General features: G+C 44.2%; 1 protein-coding gene across 2 annotated transcripts in view; it reads right to left on the bottom strand.

Moving 5' to 3' along the window:
- Positions 1-808: 808 nt before the first annotated feature.
- Positions 809-20,832, bottom strand: part of cdon (cell adhesion associated, oncogene regulated) — a 33,778-nt gene continuing 13,754 nt past the window's right edge. Inside the window, exons 2-19 of one of the 2 annotated variants that reach the window (XM_083985296.1) lie at positions 20,670-20,809; positions 19,411-19,689; positions 18,760-18,906; positions 17,522-17,665; positions 17,110-17,427; positions 16,747-17,016; positions 13,234-13,487; positions 12,559-12,733; positions 10,333-10,449; positions 9,447-9,689; positions 8,842-9,023; positions 7,796-7,901; positions 6,206-6,328; positions 5,755-5,946; positions 4,486-4,775; positions 4,250-4,329; positions 3,099-3,361; positions 809-1,484 (exon numbers count right to left, since the gene is read on the bottom strand). In XM_083985296.1, coding sequence (XP_083841422.1) covers positions 1,330-1,484; positions 3,099-3,361; positions 4,250-4,329; positions 4,486-4,775; positions 5,755-5,946; positions 6,206-6,328; positions 7,796-7,901; positions 8,842-9,023; positions 9,447-9,689; positions 10,333-10,449; positions 12,559-12,733; positions 13,234-13,487; positions 16,747-17,016; positions 17,110-17,427; positions 17,522-17,665; positions 18,760-18,906; positions 19,411-19,689; positions 20,670-20,742 — 3,411 coding nt within the window. In that variant the 5' untranslated portion in view covers positions 20,743-20,809 and the 3' untranslated portion in view covers positions 809-1,329. The remainder of the gene's footprint in view (positions 1,485-3,098; positions 3,362-4,249; positions 4,330-4,485; positions 4,776-5,754; positions 5,947-6,205; positions 6,329-7,795; positions 7,902-8,841; positions 9,024-9,446; positions 9,690-10,332; positions 10,450-12,558; positions 12,734-13,233; positions 13,488-16,746; positions 17,017-17,109; positions 17,428-17,521; positions 17,666-18,759; positions 18,907-19,410; positions 19,690-20,669; positions 20,810-20,832) is intronic. The other variant, XM_083985297.1, reaches the window with a different exon arrangement.

Raw genomic sequence — 20,832 nt, 5'->3', positions numbered from 1 at the left:
TACTTCAAATCACGAAAACCTAGTTTCCCACTTAGCCCCTGATGGTATGTGGCCATGCAGATCATTTTGGTTTCATATATCACAGTTGTAACATTGTGAGATGTCTGCCTGTGAATCAGCCTGGAGGAGGTAAAGAAAAAAAACATGCTGCTTGTATTCCTGATGACTTTTGCTTGAAAACAGCACAGCCCCCTCAGACACAATATCCCATTTACTCCAGAATATCCATGTTCACACATTTCTTCTGCTCTGTCAGTCAAATGAAACAAAACTATCCACATCTTACCATAAACCACGTCAGGACAGTAAAAAAGAAAGGTTTGGGTGATTATGTATGACCCTTTCATACCAAGAATGCCACACTGATATGTTTCCTCTGAATGGAGCATTTTCTGTTGTTTAAATGTTTTGTGAGAGAATTTGACCTGGTCACATAAAGCCCACCATGCTTAACAACTCTGTTTTAATGTAACTACCCGACTCCTCCAACAGATTGGGGCCAGTAGGTCAACAGTCCTCTTGGAGCAACAGTGCATTTTGCGTAAAGTGATGAGCTATCAAGTATTCACTGAAGCACAGAGCAGCAGCCTCAGTCTGAACAGTGAGGGGAATGTTCACCCTGTTCAGGGGTCAGTGCGGTGGAACAGCCCATCACAGAGCCACATCAAAGGGCTGCCAGAAATATCGATGGGTTTGAACCGAGGCCGGGAAATTCACTCTGGCAATCGTTCATCTGGCACAGCTGTGCGTAGTCGGGGGGGAGGAAAGACATAGAAAGACATGAAAATAGGCTGTTGTGTTACTCTTCCATATCTTCTCTTTATATTATTACAAAACTTTACACGGACAATTGCTAATCTCCACACTGAAGTGGAACAGGGACGAAACAACAAAAAATAAAAGGTTTTTCTCATCCAAAAAGGCATAAATAATATAAAAGACAAACTTTTTTTCTTTAAAACAGATACATTCATATGAAATAATATTTTACTACTACAAAAAATAAATAAGTCATCTAAAAAGTTTTTGATCTTTTATGAGAGTCCTCCCTCCAGTGGGAAACAGTTTCAGTCTTTAAGTAACGCTCCCTTTCCTCTTTGTGTTACTCTCCATCTGGCTTTGCTCTCAGTCTCTCTTCTCACACGAAGCTCAGCTCAGCTCAGTCCATCCACAGTTTTGTGTCCTTGTCACAGTAACATGCAGTATCTCTGACTATCCCATGCTGCTTGTCCTCCTTCCTCTGTGGTATTTCCACGACTTTCTCTCTCTGCCCGGGTTCCTCTAAATCCCTCCACACTGCAGGAGAGTGTGTTTGTGTGTGGGCTGTGCTCAGACCTCCTGTGGGCCCGGCTGGATCAGCTCTCCTGCCAGGCTGCTGCTAGAGATCCACCCAGGCTTTTCGTCACAGTCCAAGTCTGGCAGGCCAAGACTCTCCCAGCATACCACAGGCCCCTCCATGTCCACGCACTCCAGCTCCTCCTCAGCTGCACAGAGAGAGAGAGAGTCTTTGGTTTAGACTTCATATTAAAAACGACAAGCACAGATTCTGCAGAGGCCCACAGTATAATTTGTGGTGATGCTACATAGTTTGCCCGCTCACAACACAGGACTGGTAATAATATAAAAACTTGTGAGTAAAGCATGTAGAAGACTTGGATTTCACAATCGTGCTGAACCATGACTGAGTAGAAATAAATGTTTTCACTTTACCATCACTGATGTTGCTCTAATGTCCAAGAGAAATAGTTTGAAAAGATCAATGGCACTCACATCTGTCTGGTAAATATGAAGCTACAGCCAGTGGCTGATTAGCTCAGCTTAGTTTAGCTAACAGACTGGAGGGAAACAGTCTGGCTCTGTCCAATGTTGACAAAATCTTCATCACATTATCATTTTTAAATATCACTATCAACATTTCACTCCTCTCTCAGGCTTCTCTAGTACAATAGCAGATGGGTGTCAGCCGAAGAGAGGAGGCTCTTCTGATTGGCTGACTATTTGCTAAATGATGGAATAACAATAGAGCAGATAACAGGTAAAATACTCAGAGAAACAAAATCCTGTTTTAGGTCCAGGTGGGTGGGGCTTGTGACTCCTTTTTTATGACATCACAGAGTTACAAGAATCCTGCTTTTATTAAGGCTCATTTTCTAAATACCGGGTGTGTGCATTTCTCTGTGAACTGAGCACTTGCACTGTCACATTATAAGCTAGTAGAACCTAGACCGGCTTTATAATAAAAAAAATAGACATTAATTTCTATAGATTGTGGGGCCTTTAATTTCTACACAAAAAGAAGTTCAAAAATGTTTCTTTTAATTGGTCTGGATTTCTAAATGGAAATCAAATAAGTGTGTTTCAAAAACTATTCCATTTGAAAATCATTTGAAAGTAACAAATTCAAAATGTGTTACTGTTAAAAGTTATTTGTTAATCATTTTAGTCATTTAATTTCACTGCTCTGCATTCCTACATTTATGATGATATATTTCACTGCTTACCATTTCTACCATCAAACCGTGAGAAGACATTCTTACAATCAAACATGAGTGCAATAAAAAAAAATACTATGCAGTATTTATATCACCTTATAGCTTTATTACAGTCAGACGGGAATATTTAAGCAATGCATCACGACAGGCCATGGCATACGCTAATTATACCACAGCTAAGGGACGTTGTTCAGCCCAATATGACGATAACCACCACCGCTAGTACCCACTTCAGTGCCCACTGCAACGTCCCTCCTACTCGTCGCAGCATAGCCCTTAAAGTTCCTGGTGCCAGTGACGACCAGCGCTTCACTCGGACTGTATTTCTTTTTTTTTCTTTTCTTTTTTCAGTCCTGACAACTGCTGCCACAGTCAGGGACAGGAGGCGTGCATAGACAGCTCAAATTAACCTTTCCGTTTTATAATCAAAGATAACCAGTAACTATCTGTGCCTTCTTTTTTTGAATAAACTGAAAAACTAAACTACATAACGAATGCTGTAAAAGCTGTGAGAAGTGTCTGTTCTCTGATTCTCTGGTGGTAATTTAAAATACAAAGAAAGATTTTGTGGATTTTGTTGGCATTGAGAATAAAAACATGTCTCACCAGTGTTGTCTGCTGGACAGTTTTCATTGTTCCCAACCAGACAGCAGGAATGCTGCGAGGGCGAGGACTCCTTGTGCTCATCTGGCTGGTACCCTTCGTCGGCCTCCTGCTCACCAGAGTTCCTCTGGTTGTCGGGGCCGTGGCACTGCGATGAAACCTGGCCCAGGGGCACCATCTCCAGCCCGTCCTGCTGGCACGGCGCCACGCGATGCATTAGAGGCAAAGTGCCACTGGAGAAAGTGCCATTGGTCTTGTTGTAACATCTGCTCAGAGACATGGGAGGATGGAAAGAAAAGTGGGACACAAACATACACTGGTTTATAGGTTGACAACACTCAGCAGTGATTCACTCACTGTGCCAGCTCTTCCTCTCTGTAGATATCTGTGGGTTTTCCGCCAGACACAGAAAACCCTTGTGTTAACACTCCTAACAGTGTCCAAAACAATGACAGCTCTAACACAACTGGAGCACTCTTGCACAGCTGCAAAAAGCATTTAACAGTTGAACCGGAGATTAAAGGTCCAGTCTCGCTGCCTCTAAATAACTGTGACACACTGTGGTTTTGCTCTCTGGTGAGGTTCCCATTTCCCAAATGCAGACGCTTGCGAGCAGTGATCTTCACCATGTTTCCCTAAACTCTGCTTCACTCTGACGGTACATGATTGGATAGTGACCACACCCCCTCTTTTCCCAGCAGCCGGAGGTAAATAAACACAGGGCTCATTAGGTCTGCTGGCTGGGTGCACACAGGGTAAACTGTGATGCTGGGGACCCTTAAATACATAAACAGGACTAGCAGGAGGGCAAATGTGCGTGTGCATGTGTGTGTGTTTGGGGCTGGTAGGGGTTACAAGCAAAGTAGAACACTTTGTCTCAGCTGTATCGTATGTAATATGAGTTATGTTTGATTTTCTCAGGCCAGTTCATCCCACAGTCACTTTCACTGAAAATATAGACAACAGAAACAAGTTGGTTTACTATGTTGTTGCTTTTTGTTCCCACGTGATCAAATGTTGTGCTTTCTGCAGCTTAAGGATAGATATCACTGTAGTTTCTAGTATGAACCTCATGAAATATGAAATACAGACATAATATGAGCCAGATATCCATAAACACTCATTGAAATAATAAAAAAGAGACATTTTCTGACCTGTTGTTGTTGCAGAGGTTCTGACAGCTCATACAATCAGAGGACTCTGTTTGAGGAAGAGCTGTGTACATGCCTCCACCCTGACAAGAGAACACAAACAACAGACTTAGCCAAGCTTAACCAAATTTTTACCAAAGTGAAACACCACACTTCATTCAGTGCTTGAAAGCAACGATTGAGACGTCCAGGGCCTGAGGTCTGGAGCACTTTGTGGCATCTGTAACTGTGACACTCACATTATGGTGGTGGTGAGGGTGAGGGTGCGAGTGCTCGCAGTCGCGGGTGCTGTGTGGCAGGGTGCCATCATGGCCGTGTGGGTGGCCAGGTGAGAACAGGCCACCAGAGCCGTTAAGCAAGGGGAGTTTGTGGTGGAGGTGATGGCACCCTTGAGGTAACATGGGGCCACTGTGCCCATAGCCCCCGTGGACACCCCCATTGATGCGGCCGGCACCAGGCAGTGTGGTGTACTCAAGAACATGGCCGTTCATCTCTGCTGGCTGGTACAAGTAGCCAGGAGGGTCGTACTCTACAGCGGAGAGAGAGGGAGAGCGGTGAGGACTGCGGTGGAGAGCAAAAAGTCTGATCTGGTTGATAAAAAACAACTTACAATAAGCTATAGCTCATTTACTCTTTTGTAACAACTGCACATAGGGTGAATATTTATAGAACCGATTTGAATTTAATAAGGCTTAAACTTATGTGTAATCAATAGTGGGGCCCCTTTAAGTGATAGGTATCGCCACATTTGTCTAACTGCTAGCTAGCTGCCTGCTTCAGCTGAATCAGTCACCGAGCACAACCACTTGGCTGTGTTTTTGGTGCCAGTGCCTTTAGGGAGATTTTACATGAAAATATGACTAACAGACAGAGGGGAAGTCTATACTCCTGCTTTTTGAGTTCAATAACATTTTTGGCTCGTTTATTCTTATGTTAGCACCTGTGCTGCTCACCATACATGGCTTGCTGGCTTAAGTTGTTACCAACTAATCAGTAAAAAAAAAAAAAAAAGGTTAGCGGCAGTGTACTGTATGTCTGCCACCGTTATTAAACTGAAATGCATTTAAGACTGGACCCCACACACACTCTGGATTAGCTTGGAGTTGGGTAGAGGCTCTTTATCCATCTTTATATACAGTACATTTATGGTACAGAGATGCTTTTTTATATTGGTATTGTTGGGCTGTTGTGTTCAGCGTGTGAAGAAGTTAAAATAAAAAAATATACTTTGACAGACAGGACTGAAGACAGAACTTTATGATATTGTTTAGTATCTATATTAAAATGTAAACTTCCATGCAGCCACAAAAAAGTTTCAGCTATTCCCCAAAATGTTTAAGCTGCTAAACTATTTACTGATCCAACAGGTCTGGTAAAGAGTCCATCCTACAATTTACAGGTCTAACTGTCATTTTAGAGTGATCACAGGTACAGTAAACACAACATATGAAAAAATGATGTTTGGTTTAAAACCACATTATACAACATGTTCTTTTCCATAAACTCACTGTGCATGTTGTGCTGCTGTCGATTCCTCCAAAGGCACATGGCAATAAAAGCCAACAGGATAAGCACCATCACTCCCAAGACACAGCCCACAATCATGTAGAGCAGTCCTCCAGGAGGGCTGGGCGGCTCCTGTGGATGAGGGCCTGGTGGGGTGATTGGGTGCTGGCTGGGTGACCCCGGGGACTGACGTGCTGCAGCAGAGATGGAGGAGGAGACAAGAAGCAGCTTTTTACCCACTAGCAACAACCAGAAATGACACAGTGCCAAACTATAAAATGCGAGCTATTGTTGCTGGTGTCATAAAACCTAGTACATTTATGTTGTGTAATTATGCTGATCATACCCATCGTTAAAGCTAGAGCCTTCGCGGAAACACGCCTGGATGTATGATAAAGCGGGGGGTTTGGTTGAAACATGTCTTTTCGTATGTGGAACAGTCTCTTGTCTTACCTCTGGTTTCACAGATCATGACATTGCTGTATTCGCTTTCTCCCCCATCATTAAAGCACTGCATCTTGATATCATAGGAAGTCTCAGCCTGGAGGTGTCCAATCATGTGCCAGTGTTTTACAGCTGAGAAAGAACGAGAGACAGAGGAGGAGGAGACAGAGGGGGACAAAGGTGAGAAACCACTTCCTCTGCAAGTCAGTGTTGACTCACGTTGCCTGTGTAAACTCACACTCGGTGTTCTCTTCCAACCTCTTCGTGCCTCACACTATCATGCAGGTCATGTTCTTTAAGGCTCTCTTGCTCTCTCTCTCATTCACTCCCTCCCACCAGGCCTTCTCTCTTACTCCATCAGTCCCACGAGGGCCCAGACAGTTGCTTTATTCTAGATGAGCTCCATATATGGCAGCTTCATGTTTGTGCTGGCTTACCTCCAGTATTCCCATTACACACACACACACACACACTGTAATACCGCACAAAATCAAACTACTATGTGCTCTGCAATCACAGATGAGACGACAATCTCCAACCTGGAAATGCTACATTTCCGACAAATGAGGCTGAAATAAGTTGCTGTTCTTGCTGTGTTTTGTTTAATATAAAGTGTAAAAAAAAGGCTGCACATGTGTTACTTCTACCCCAAGGTAGATTTGAGCACTTGTGAGTGACCTGAAACCTGTTGCTAAAGCAAAATCTCTTCTGTGCTGTAAAACTAAATAATACGGAAGCAAAGTTTAATTTACAGATAAACACCGATTACAGGCAGGTAGGGCAGTACTCAGACATGTCTAAATCATGACTGTGAAACTGAGAATCAAAAACAGATGAGTGCCATACACAGCAGCATTACACACTAATATACAATTGTTTGAAATTCTGTGGAAATTCTGCATCCTCCTGACATCAAAGAACAAAAACAAAACTTTCTGACTAAATCTAGTTCCAGCACATCTTTGACCTACAAATCAACAAAACAGTGTTGACTGGGTAGAAACCTCTGCACACATCTGTCTCCAAGGCTGTGGAAAGATGTTGAAGAGTTGGACAGAGTAAAAGGACATCCCTCTTCTCTCTCCTGTACCAGGCTCCACTGTTAGCATTCCACACAACAACCTGAGCCCCTCTCCTCTGACTGGGCTCGTATTTCAGCTCTGGCCCATTAGTTGGCAACCATTTATTAAAAACAGATTTCAGAAAGCCCTGCTGCCCAGGGACAGCTCGCTCTATAAATCAAACGGCAAAAAATGCCCCTCTTCACTACACCCCTCTCTTTAATGCTGAGTATCCATTACCCCTCCAACTCCCACTTTATCTGCACCGCGTGAGCTCTACGTCCGGCAACGGATGAGGCTGTCGACAAACACTCCACATAAGCTACACACTCAATTTGCAGTGAAAACGCACACACACACACACACACACACACACACACACACACACACACACACACACACACACACACACACACACACACACACACACACAAACACACACACACACACACACACACACACACACACAAACACACACACACACACACAAACACACACACACACACACACAAACACTAAAATTTGCATTGCAACCTACCATCCACCACATCCCTTTTGTAGTCGCTGTCGTTGTCGCTATCTGTGGGCCGGTAGTAAATATAGAAACCTTGGATTGGAGTGTTGTTGTTACTCGAGGGACTATACTGCATTGGGATGGAAAAAAAGATTACGTTAGACTACAGCAATCTGGTGAGCAATTATTATACAAAGAGAGGAAATTTTCCAGCAACTAATGGGTGCTTGTTATCAGCAGATGTACAAGGACTGCAAGCGAGATTGTGATTGCACTGTCTGTCTGAAGTTCAGGATATAATGAGACTGTCTGAGGTTGAGTAACTGCGGGGAACTATCTGCATCCATCTGCAGCTCAAACTGTTGTAGGCGGGAGAAACAGCTTTGAAGAACAACATAGATGGACAGGGCCTCTTAATCTCAGTGAGAGCGGAGCTCTAATCAGCACAGCCGCTCAATTAAAGGTCTGATTGAGACTCAGCTGCCGGCAGCTTAACAGCAGCTTAAACACAGGTGAGCCAGCTGGAAAACACACTACGTCAACCAGTGTTTACTACATTATTCTACCACTGGCTGGTCTTACACAGTAGTCAAACTAGATTATTGACTTTTAAGGTACTTGCACTCTTTTCCATTTTATGCTACTTAATCCTTTTCCTTCAGCGCTGGAAACCTAACACTTAATATCTGGGTCCAAGCCACACTGGAGTGTAAAAAACTCACATGACTTACTTCAACTTGAAAGCAAAGCTATTGACCAAGCCTACAGATTTGACTGTGTAATGACCCAGACCTGTGTTTATCTAAACCTGTGTTTATCTAAACATAACTGGCAGTGAATGCATCTGAAATGTTACCAACAATCCCTCACTGTATATGCTCAGCTACAGTAAGCATGGCAGGACAAATCTCCACTAGGAGAGTTTAGGTTTGTTTGTTTTTTCCTGTATGATCTTGTCATTTCCCTCTCCTACAGCTGCTTGTTTCCCTGCTCTCATCCTTCAAGTGAAGCATCTACTGGATAAACTCCACTAGTCTTAGACGTCTTAAGTGTGTCAGCGGTGTACTCACAGTCCAGCGCAGCATGATTTGTGTGTCACTGATGGCGTCTGTGGATGAAATGTGAGGTCCGACCACGGGGCGGTCTGCCATACGCGGGCTGGCCTGGGGCACCTGATACGGCTTTGAGGGAATGCTGTGGGGACTCTCGCCATACATGTTCATGGCTACGACCCGGAACCTGTAGGTGGAGCCTGATAGAGTGATACAAAGAGAAAAGCTCGGTTACAGTCCAGTGGCGCTGAAAATAAATAACTGATCAGCATCAATTGGTATCCATCAACAAATCATAACCTGTTAGGATTTATCGTCATTAAGTTTGAGGTCATTTAGCCAAAGCTGAGAAGTAAGACATGGAAACAAATCTTCAGATATTTGCTGAATGATGGAGTCAGTCTTGCAGGTAACATCATCCTGGATTAAGATTTACTGATCAAAATCTTGGTAGAAAAATAAAGTTAAGACAGATAAGCAAACTAGTCACTGGATGATCATTTTAGATTAGTGTGTTTTTCTCACTGGGCTAAGGATAAAAAAAAAACTCTTATCTGGGCAGTGCAATCATGTCACGCTCCACTGGACTGTGGAGAAAGGTTTTGAACTATGTGAAAACTCACCAGGCTCCAGATTGCGAACTTCCACGGACAGTTTGAGAGGCGAGATGTTATCCGCAGCCACAACCCACTCCGCGCTGCGGCCGCGCCTGTACTCCACGCGGAAAGCCGTGATCGGAGAGCCACCGTTCGCCCTCGGGATCCAGGTGACGTACACCGAACTTTCGGTCGCCATGGAGATGGTTGGGCGATCAGGGGCCTCGGGTACTGGGACAGAGAGTGACATACTTTGAGTCGTGCAGACTTCTGTGAATCAAATTACAAAAAAAACACACAGAGAAGCAATAAGATCTGGCATCACCGTGCCCCATCTCATGTGAGGGTGGAACAAGTTCACAGAGACAGAGAAGAGGAAAGAATACACAGTGGAGTGGCATGCCATGGAGGAATGTATACTTACTGCCTGGGCTCTTAGCCACAAAGTTAGAGAGGGCAGGAGAGAGTGAGAGAAAGAGAAGAGGGTTAGTGAAAAGACTAATGTGAGTTTCAGCTTGTAATTTGAGTAATACATGCAAACACACACACACACACACACACACACACACACACACACACACACACACACACACACACACACACACACACACACACACACACACACACACACACACACACACACACAGATGTGGCCCTGAAGCTGTGTGAAATCTCAAAGCCTTCTGCTTACAGCATCCTTCATCTAAAGAGACATAACTGGGTGTCAACGATGGCTTCACGAGAAACAAAACAGAACACATCTAAACATCGAGCTTAGAGATGTATTCAACACAGACTGGTCGTGAACTATCGACGCGACAGAAACATCCCACAGTCAACATCTGTGCACCATCCAGCTGCTGCAGCAGCAGCAGCAGCAGGTCAACAGTTTACAGACGGTGTCTACATCTACCTCTATCGTGTATGATGACGCCAAAGTGTGTGTTGGGGGTTTTGTCCTCCGGAGCTTTAGGGGGCATCGAGACGACAGGGGCCTTGGAGGGATTCTTGTTGGAGGAGGTGCTCTTCTCTGAAAGAGAGAGGGAGAAAGAAAAAAAGAAAGGTTGGGAGTAAGAAAACAAGGCTCAACAGGTTTTCAGGGCTATCGATTCCACCGAAAGCACAAGGAACAGCTCCGGATGTTGGCTCTGAAATCTAAAATTTCCTCCCTGGTTCTCAAAGCTGCTCTGCTTTTATCAGGGCGGGGATCAGGTTCCCACTTGACAACTCCTGGACGAGGGTGTGATGTGAGTGTGTATCCAAAAACAGAGCAGTCACTTGACACTTCTTGATAATTACGTTAAACCGATTCCTAACTAAAGATTAAAAACACAGCAGCAGCAGCAGCAGAAGCTTCCACTGAGAATACAGAGGTCATGTTCTTGTTATTATTTCTGGGTGTTTGCAGTTTTCAATGGACCCTGGAAGAGTTTTAGTTCTTCAGCTGCAGACAAATTACACGTGGCAGCTTTTAAAGGCTCATTTTGAAATGTTTTGTACTCACTATTTTTAGTTGAGTTATTAGTGCTTCTGAATTGAAGTCGTACTTCAGTAAGTGAAGAAAATATTTTAAGAAAAGTATCTTTCACAAAGATCAATGTCAAAGAAAATACAATAGAGTGGGTGAATTAATAAATTCAGCTCAGAACAAAACAATTCACAGACAGACTTGTAACGATCAGACAAATATTTCTTAGTAAGATGATGTTGGCAAACTCTGGTGAGTCTGAAGCCACATCATAACACATGGACACAAGAGCCTGGTTTTTAGACTGGGTGGCTTTTTTTTAGTTCAGACCATTTTGTGAAACAACCACCCTAAGGATACAATCATATCCATGGTTTTTGGCAGCATTTGACATATTTCTGACCACAGAACATTTTTTCAACCCTGCTGTGGTGCAGCATTATCGTTAGGTTTCTCAACAGTTGTTCTTTCTTATATTTGTCTAAAAAGCAGAAAAAAAGATCATTATGAATGTATTCAGGGTTATGATTGTATAGTGGACCTGGCTGTCTGTCCCCTTCTCTCCTCTCCTCTCCTCCTCTCCTCCCCTCTCCTCTCCTCTCCTCTCCTCAGTATATTTTTGAACTGTCATTTTCTGTTGTACTTTGTAGTTTGGCCTTGGTGTCTCGCACTCTCTCTGTGTTTCTGCAGATCCACCGGAGCTCCATCTCTCTGCACCAGCTGCCGCCTGCATCGCCCCCCCTTTCACCCTTTCCCCTGCTGCTAGACCGGCCTCCCCTCCCTTCCCATGGACCAGTCTACCACCCAATCCTCCCATCGAGCTGGCCAGCTCCCCCCCCCCCCCCCACCAGAGACTGCCTTCATCAACTCCTGCTAACATTTCCATATTTCGCACATTCTGTGACTTAAACTGTAAACTGTTTTCTTGTCTGTAACAACATCTATTGCACGTCTGTCCGTCCTGGGTGAGGGATCCCTCCTCTGTTGCTCACCCTGAGGTTTTTCCTCAGTCGATGTGAGGGTCTAAGGACAGAGGATGTTGCTACAATGCCATGTAAAGCCCTTTGAGACAAACTGTTTGTAAAAACGGGCTATACAAATAAAATTGCCTTGCCTTGCCTTGCCTGTTTATTATGTTTCATTTCTATGTGTGATAACTAAACTGCTTTGTTGAATCCATGTCTTCTCAGCCTCTCTCATCATCCGCTCTACGTCGGTTATTGATTTTTCTTTGTTCCGAACAAACTGTGGATGAGCTGACTTTATATTGTTCAGTACTCAAAGTAAACTTAATGTGATTCTATGGCTTTACTCTCAAGGTAGAAAAAGGGGGCGGTGAACGATGCATGTTTCTTTTCTGATAAATTACTTCCTGAGACTCTGTTGAATGTCAGTGCAAAATGTTGAGTCATGAAATGAGCAGATGCTCTTTAACTCAGAGGAAATGACACCGAAACCTGACATTTACTGTTGATGTTTGAGGCAGCTGAAAATTTTCCTCGTTCTCTTGAAGCTTTGGTGGAAAATGTGGAAAATGTGGAATGTGGTGTCTTCCAGTGGTCACTTACTCCCAGGAATATGACAAGAAGCAGCCTAATGTTACACTGCTAATAACAGATATTTAAACAGCGTTGGAGGGTTTTTGCTTCATGAGCCAGAGGTTGGACTGACCCTTGCCGGTGCGGAAGGTGAGCATGGCTGGCTGGCCCTCGCCTGCTGAACTCCGAGCCACCATCAGCACCTCATAGAGACTGGAGGACTGCAGCTCTGACAGCCGCAGGGTCTTCTCGCTGCCAGGGACACGAACCGTCTGCCAGCTCCCAACCACTGTTCCCATTTCATCGACCTGACACACACACAGAAGACCACACACACACACACAGAGAGAGACAAATATAAACACATGACTCAAAATGACAGAGAAAAACATTATCATCTGATGGCCAATAATAATCCTCCACAGTTCAGTCTCTTTCTGAGCCTGGACGGCGACAGGGAACGGCCTCGCAAACAATGCCTCAGAGATTTCTGTCACAATTTCCAACTCCAGCAAAACCGAGTCCCGCTGCCAGCAAAGTCTTAACCAGTATCGCTGCAGTTTTATAGTCAGAGCGAACTTATTACTGAAGCAAACACAGGATTTTAAAAAGGAAATGACCAACGTTCACTCGGTCCAGCCCTGGCCCTACCTTCTATATTTAATGAACTAATTGCATTCGCTCATTCTCAGCTGGTTTATAGCAAAACGCTTCAGGGAAAAGTCATGCATTTGAGGTAAACCAAAATAGTATGGACAGTATAGACAATGACAAGACAGTAGTGAAATGTGACTTTTTTCTCCATCACCTTACGGTACTTGACAAAATAATAGATTGGACTTCCTCCATCACGGCCCGCCCTCCACTCCAGATCGTACATGTCAGGCTTGTGAGTCTGCGGTGGGCTGATGATGATCGGAGCCTCTGGTGTTGGACCGCCGCTGCTCCTTTCAGCTGGCAGGCTGACTGTGTCGCCCACGCCATCATCGTGGCCCTCGTCACTTTGCATGGGCGGGAGAGATGGTGAAGCCTCCGGCAGCACAGCAGCAGTGGAGCCCGGATCTGTCAGTGAGGAAAAATACAATATAAGAGGTCGTAACAAAATAGATCACACAACTGTTTTAATAGTTTTCATTTTAAACAGTCTGTCGTTGTTGTTTTAGTTCAAAATGAAATTAATAAGTGAAAGAATATTTATTTTCTTTGTCAGGATAAAAATGTCTCAGTATTTAGATCAAATGAGTTGCATTACACACTAGTTAACATCTCCACAAAGAATGATTTTGGATACCATTTTAGTTTGGGGTTAATGCAAAGAAAACCTCCAGTGAGTAACAACCAAGTGGATTTAGTTACTGAGGTAGTTTAATGTCCATTTTATACACTCCTCTCAAAAACCATCTCAGTGTAGTTTCACATCTCCTGTCTCAGGCTTCTCTCTGGAGCTCTAGTAACAACAGGTCATTGTCAGCCAATCAGAGAGAGAAGGCCCTGTGACATCATGATGTTACAGAAGTCCTGATGGCTTGTTTTAAGGCTCAGTTTCTGAATACAGGCTGTGTGCAATTTTCAATGGATTGAGCACTTTGGTACTTTTACTGTCTAAATGCAAAACTTGGACCTACTTTACTGAAAAAAAAGACATGGAGGGCAGTGAACAGTTATGTAGTTTCATTATATTACATTTCAGCTCGAAAACATTTTTGTCTACATCCTTAAATGTAACTGTAAGCAGTTCATGAAGCTGTTTTTTGGTTGTGCTGAGTTATGGACGCTCATTTCTGTAGTAGCTGCATCATGTATTAAAGACTGAAGCAATGGTACCAATGCTACTCAGTAACTAACAGAGGTGGCCCAACTGGTCCACAGGGGACAGCCAGCACAGGAAAGTTTTACATTTGGAAGAAATCTTTAAATCTACATAAAAAAACAAGAACACCCTGGATCGCTGCAGCACTACATAATCATGCTTTGTTTGTTTTTTTCATTAAATCTTCAGCAGAGCCAGAGAAGTCCACCTGGGCAAATCATGCAAGTTTTGGCCATATTATGGCCGACACAGTTTGGCAGAGTCTGGGTGGAAATTTTCACAGGCGTTTGGAGGACACAGAGCTCAGCCCACGACAGCAGGGACCTCTGGACTCTGAGCCTCAGCACACAGGTCAAAGAGCAACATAATTGAATATTAAAATCTCAACATGCGAATGAGGAGGTTAAAACAGCGAGGCTAGCCACAGGCTCACGCTGCAGGGTCCGCGGTGCAGTTTTGGGGTGTTTTAGGTGTGTACAGCACAGGTTCACTTTGTAAAACAAACAGGCCCGGAGCTGGTAACACTAGACCTGATCCTGGGACTGTGGCCAGCTGCCACACATTCCACACGCCAACCATTAAAATACCGGAGAGAATCAGACCCCAGCACTACACCCTGTCCTACACACTCTCCTGCTCGTTCCCTCCCTCTGCCCTCCAACACCCTCTCCTCTCCTCGTAGCCTAACCACAGACGGGGCTCCTCCTCCACACACACTGGTGCAGGAGGCAATTAAGGCCACTGCACCCTCATGATGAAGTGAAGCGATATATCTCCGGTAAGTGCTGTTACACCTGGACAGAGAAGCGCTGCCAGGTCCTTCCCAGAAAAAGGTCAGTCCATTAGAGGAGAACACCTGGGAGTAAATGTGATGTGATCGTAAATCACCAAGGATTACCAGCACAGACAAGAGGCTCAGATTAGACAGTGCTTTACTATTTAGAAGAGAACTCAATGCTTTTTTTTTATATTCATAATAGCCTGGATGACAAGACGGTTTCTTTCTGATGTTGCAGTCTAATCTAAAAACCAAAGATGTTCAGTTTTTTCCATCACTTAAACCAGACCAAATCTCCAAATTTCCAGATGGAGTCAGTGCATGTTTTGGAAATTTTGCTCAACAACATCTATTAATCAATTATCACAACTCCTGATTAGATTTCTCTCAATCAACTGATCGAATAATCTTTTAAGCACCAGTTGTCCCTATGGTGCAGCTGCTTTGGGAGCAGGTAAGCACAGTGTGTTGATGGGAACGACAGGGAGGAAAAAGCCAATCACGTGACAGAGTGAGGACACCGCATCCATCTCCCCAGTGGTACATCCCACTGAATAAAGGAAAGCAGGGAGTTGTTATAGTGATGAAACCAACGATACCAAACATAAATCCAAACATATTTCAGATTGCTGTCTGTGGTGGATTATGATAACAGACTGCACACCTCAGTGATAGTGTTTACCTTGGATGCAAAGGGCATTCGATAAGCTCCAGTGCCTGGTACCTGGAAAACGACCCAACACAAACCGACCTCAGAGTGTTTACCTCAGTTGCGCACGTCCTTCATGCTCTGTGTTTGTGTCTGCTGCTACCGATATCAAAGCTCATTCCTCTTACTGCCGCCTGGGGAAGGGGAGCAACTGTTTCGCAGCGAACCGTCCGGATTTTTGTCTGATTCATACTCCCTTTGTACCACATGTAGCCGTATTAATCAGAGGGCCGAGCTGAGGAATGGGGCCCTGGCGTACAGCGTTTGGGGGATTTGGGGGAGAGTGGTGGGGGAGGGTTGTGATGTGTTAATAAATAAAAGGCAGTTGTGTATGATGTTGACAGCTGGGTGGTCTGGTCCTCGTCATAACCCTCCACAGCTACTCCTTACATTCCAGCGTCCGGGGGCTTATCCCCGACGGCGTGCACAAAGCTCACTCTCACGCTCAAGCTCAGTTCAAGGCTCAGGAGGAGGGCGGCCTTGGCCAAGCCTCTCCTACCAGCCTCAGAAAAACACACACTCGCACACACATTCAGGGAGCAAGGACTCCCCGCAGGTACTGTATACGAGACCCTGCCTGGTGAGATGCCTTAACCCCTTTCTAACTCTGGCATGAATTCTGTTCTGTAACTCCTCCCTTTGGTATCTGCAATGTACTCAGCTCCACAAGTCCTTACTGTACTGTCATGATTATGAGGATGATAACTGTTGACAAAACCTTTAAAAACTTAAAATTTGGTTCCAATGTCTCAAATGTGAGGTTTTTCTGCGGGGTAAAACATATGTAATTTGTATACCGACTCCGGGAAACTGTGATGTGTACTAAAGGTTTAATTGTTCAATTTATTAAAAAAATAAATAAACATCAACAAATAATTGTTAGTTGAGGCAAAAATGCCCCAAAAGGTCACATTTTGGGGCATATGTGACATTTCATAATTGGTTGCCTGTGTTCTGTAAACCTATAACAAATAATACCAAACCCTAAATAAGAGATCAGTGGAAAAAATGAATGGATAAATACCTGACTGTATCGAAAGCGTTGCAGATGACTGTGCCGAACCAATCCCGTTGTCCAGCAGACACTGATACACGCCCACGTCCTGCGGTGTCACGTCTGTAATAACGAGTGAGGATCCAGAGATCTGAAAGCGGTGTGACGGGATGATGGGATCAGCGTTGAAGAGCCATGTGATGTTTGGGGAGGGGCTTCCTCGTGCTACACAGGAAAAACGACCAGAGGAGCCAGGAGAGACGAGTTGGTTGTCCAGGCCCTCCACGACAGACGCCGGCTCTGTGGACGACAGGACAAAAGCATGAAGCTCACCATCATTGCCCGCTGCAAACAGACTCTGTGCCGCTTTGCTTTCTTGTCTTTTCTTCCTACCGAGAACATTCACAGTGTAGTTAGCGCTGATCACAGTTCCCTGCTCAGTCTCAGCAGCGCAGGTGTAGCTCCCTTCATCGCTCCTCGTCACCATCACAAAGACCAGGTTGTTGTGCTGTCGTTGGTGAAAGGGCCCAGGCGTGACCTCCTTACCAAACTTAAACCATTTGGCTGCTGGTGCACGACCACCAGACACAACACATTCCAGCGTCAGCGGCTGTGACTGCTGCACCAAAACAGTCCTGGAGGCTGTGGGGTAAACTATCCGCACTGAGGAGGACGAGGAGGACGAGGAGGACGAGGAGGAGGAGTCTCCATCTAAACAAACAAACCATGTTAGTGGACAATAACAAGAAAAAACTGCTGATGCGTAAAAACGTACAAATCTTCAATTAAACATCACCTGACTTACTTTTCACTGATAGCTTGGTGCCATGAGGCTGCATGACGGTTTCCCCAGTAACAGGGTTGAATGCACCACATTTGTACATCCCCTGGTGCTGGGTGGAGACAGAGATAATCTGAAGGTTTCCAGATGGAAGAACTAAGTAGTCACCTGAAACGACAAAAGATGCAGCATTTTCAATATTAACACAGACAAAAGATGAATTATTGAATCATATTACATCCAGTGATGATAGGACTGAATGATACATGAAAAAGTCATGCTGTGGTGCAGATGTTGCTATTGCGTTGTCACATGAGAATATCGATTTTTGCATTTGATTTTCTGTGAAACTAACTGATGATGTGATTTAAATTGTTTGTTTACCTCTGGAGAATATGAGGTTATCTCTGTAGCACCACCAAGCTTCATTTATGGTGTGTTGTGACACACAACGCTTATCAAAACATAGGTTAGGTCTTATTTCTATTTCAATGATATTTCAATTAAAGCAGAAGTAAGTGGTCCGGTCGTTTTTGCTAATGCTGCGTTCCAGGCAGGCTTTTGAAATCGTAAATTACAGCTTCAAGTCACAACTTACGACTTTGTAGTGTTCCAGGCAACCCACTCGTGTTTTTCCGACCTGTTTTACCGGTGAAAGTCACTATAACGGCCACTCGTAACTTCCGACCGGTGAACTCGTACCAGATCGAACTGATACGACTTCACGGTCGGAAAAATACGAGTTTCCTTGAACGCACCATAACAGTCCTCGTCCCTACGTCGCCACATTCACGGCGTCCCTTGGCTGCACACACAGCCCTGCATGCCGTTCTCTCTCCTCATTGGATAAAAACCGTAGGATACGATAAATGTTTTCTCCTCGGCTCAGAGCAGAGCAGAGGGACTGAGAGACCCGTGTTTCAGACCAAACACTCTATGTAAGTGATTGCTGTCGGAAGATATAACTATTTAAGACTTATATTAACACAAATATATCACTTACTTCTGCTTTAATTGTGCTGTCTAAATTGATATGAACAAAAACTGTGAGGTAATAAATGTTCTCTCAAGTCAACAGAGAACATTACAAAACAAGAAACTTTATCACAAGTTGTAACACTCATTGGTTTCCTCCAATCGAACAACAGATATTCGATATCATGACTATGAAAAATGAGGCAGAATTTATGAAATGGTATTGTCTCATTGTTATATAGACACTCTGGTTGAAGGCATCATTCAAAAGACAAAACAAAACATACCTGTCGACTCCTCCATCCACTCCCCTCGTACTCGTAGTCTAGGGAGAGCTGGAGGGACGCTGTGCGGTAGAGGACACTCGATAAGAACGTTGCTGCCTTCCTGCACTGATAATGACCGCCGTCGGCCATCTTCATATTCTGAGATTTCTGCATGGACAGACAGAGAATTTTTTTTAATTTTTTTTGGTTAACTGGACAATCTGTGAAGAGAAGGAGATGCTCAATATGTGCCGAGCCTCAGCACAGACAGGAACGAAGGCCAACAGGCTGTTTGAGTTGAGCTGTTTGTGTTGGATCGCTAGGTTTGTTTATTGTTGCAGTCAGTGATTCTATTGAGCTTGATACAGTTGCAGATCAGGGTCAACCCCTTTAGTGTAGTGTCCAACAGCAAGCAGCATCCCAGCAGGAACATAACACACTACACAGGAAAGCCCACAGCTCATTAAGGATACCGGTCAAGAGGCATCTGGAAGAGTGCCCGAGTAAAAAACTCCTACTGCTTCCTTCCCCTCCACCACTCAGCAGCAGGCAGCTGAGGAAAGGCATTCTCTCTAAGTGTTCAACACTCACAAAATGGCCTTCCTTTTCTCAAGGCAACTTCCTCTCTTTCTTTATTCACTTGCTTTGAAGTGAGTAGAAGTGTGTACAGACCTGCCATGTCTACGCGTGCGAGACGGCTGGCGATGGCCGGCCCGTGGTCCAAGCGTGCCACACACTGATAGGCGCCAACATGGCCTGGCTTAAGGGAGGAGATCTTGAGGGAGCCACCGTTGAGGTCCACACCGGACAGGGTGTTCCGGTCTAGGGGACGGCCTCTGAAGCGCCAGTAAATGGCAGCTGATGGAGGACTTACTACGCAGCGCAGATGAGCTGTAGAGCCTTGACTCTGAACCACGGAGGTCGGCTCAGAGCTGAAGGAAGGGTATTGAGCTGGTGAGGAGACAAACAGAGACGGTCTTCAATCAGTCATTTTTTCCAAGATGGTTTGTTAGTTGAAAATAACATCAGGTGCTCAAAGGAAACCACAACTCTTATTTACAGGACAAATAAATATCCATGGTTTTAAGGTGATAAAATAGTGAATGATAATCACTGTGTTGTTTTTGTCTTACAAATCAAAAACTAGCTATTATGAATTAAACCTTTTTGCTAGTGGTAATGTCTTTATCCTGTTTTCTTCCGCCGTGGTGGCAAGGAAGCAAACCCTCTTTGCTTCTTTAATCTGTCTACACCTAAAGTTTTCAACTGAAAAGCATATTAAAAAGTCACATATTATTACTTTATAGTAGCAAAAAATGATTTTCTGTCCAACTGGGGGCAGGAAACAGTCTGAGCCCTGGATATGCAACATTAGTCTCAATGTTTATTTTCCAGATGAGTGTGAGTATAAGTTTTTTTGTCTTCAACACTTGAAAAACACATTTCATTCTTAAACTGCTACAACAGCTCAATAGCTCCATGCTGCTACTGGAAATAAAAAGAATAAAACTAAAGGCTGATTAGACCTGCAAAGGAGGAGATAATATTAAAGCTCTTTTTTCTGTTATTAATTGAAAATATTTGCAGTGGAACTTCAAATGCCCCATGTTTTGGACCTTACTAGTATTTTAGTCATTCAAGAACCAAAAAACATCTCAGTGTAGTTCTACATCTCTTTTCTCAGGTTCCTCTCTGGAGCTCAAGTAACAACAGTTTGGTTAGCCAATCACAAGAGAGGGGGCTTCTGAGCCTCTCTTTGATATTTCACTGTATTAATAAAAGCTAGACTTGGTTTATGACATGAAAAAAAAATACTTTATACAATGTTGGACTTTGTAACTAACTGTTGGACAAATATATGTTGTTAAGCAACTGGAGGAAATTTGGTGTTTTCAGGAAAATGTATCTCTCAGAACAGGACAGCAACTTACATGAGCAGCTGATAAGCAGAGACTGGCTGAGACACAGCACAGTGGACAGGAGGACCCTTAGGCCACTGTCCATGGTGCTCCTTGACCCCTGTCAAGCAGCCGTGTTGTCCAGCACGTACACCTTCCTCTGTTCAGCAAACCTGCAACACACAGAAAGAGATAA

This window comes from Trachurus trachurus (assembly GCF_905171665.1).
Source record: "Trachurus trachurus genome assembly, chromosome: 13".
Taxonomy (NCBI): Eukaryota; Metazoa; Chordata; class Actinopteri; order Carangiformes; family Carangidae; genus Trachurus; species Trachurus trachurus.
Note: the sequence above shows the minus strand (reverse complement) of the source record. Positions and strands in the feature narration are given on the sequence as shown.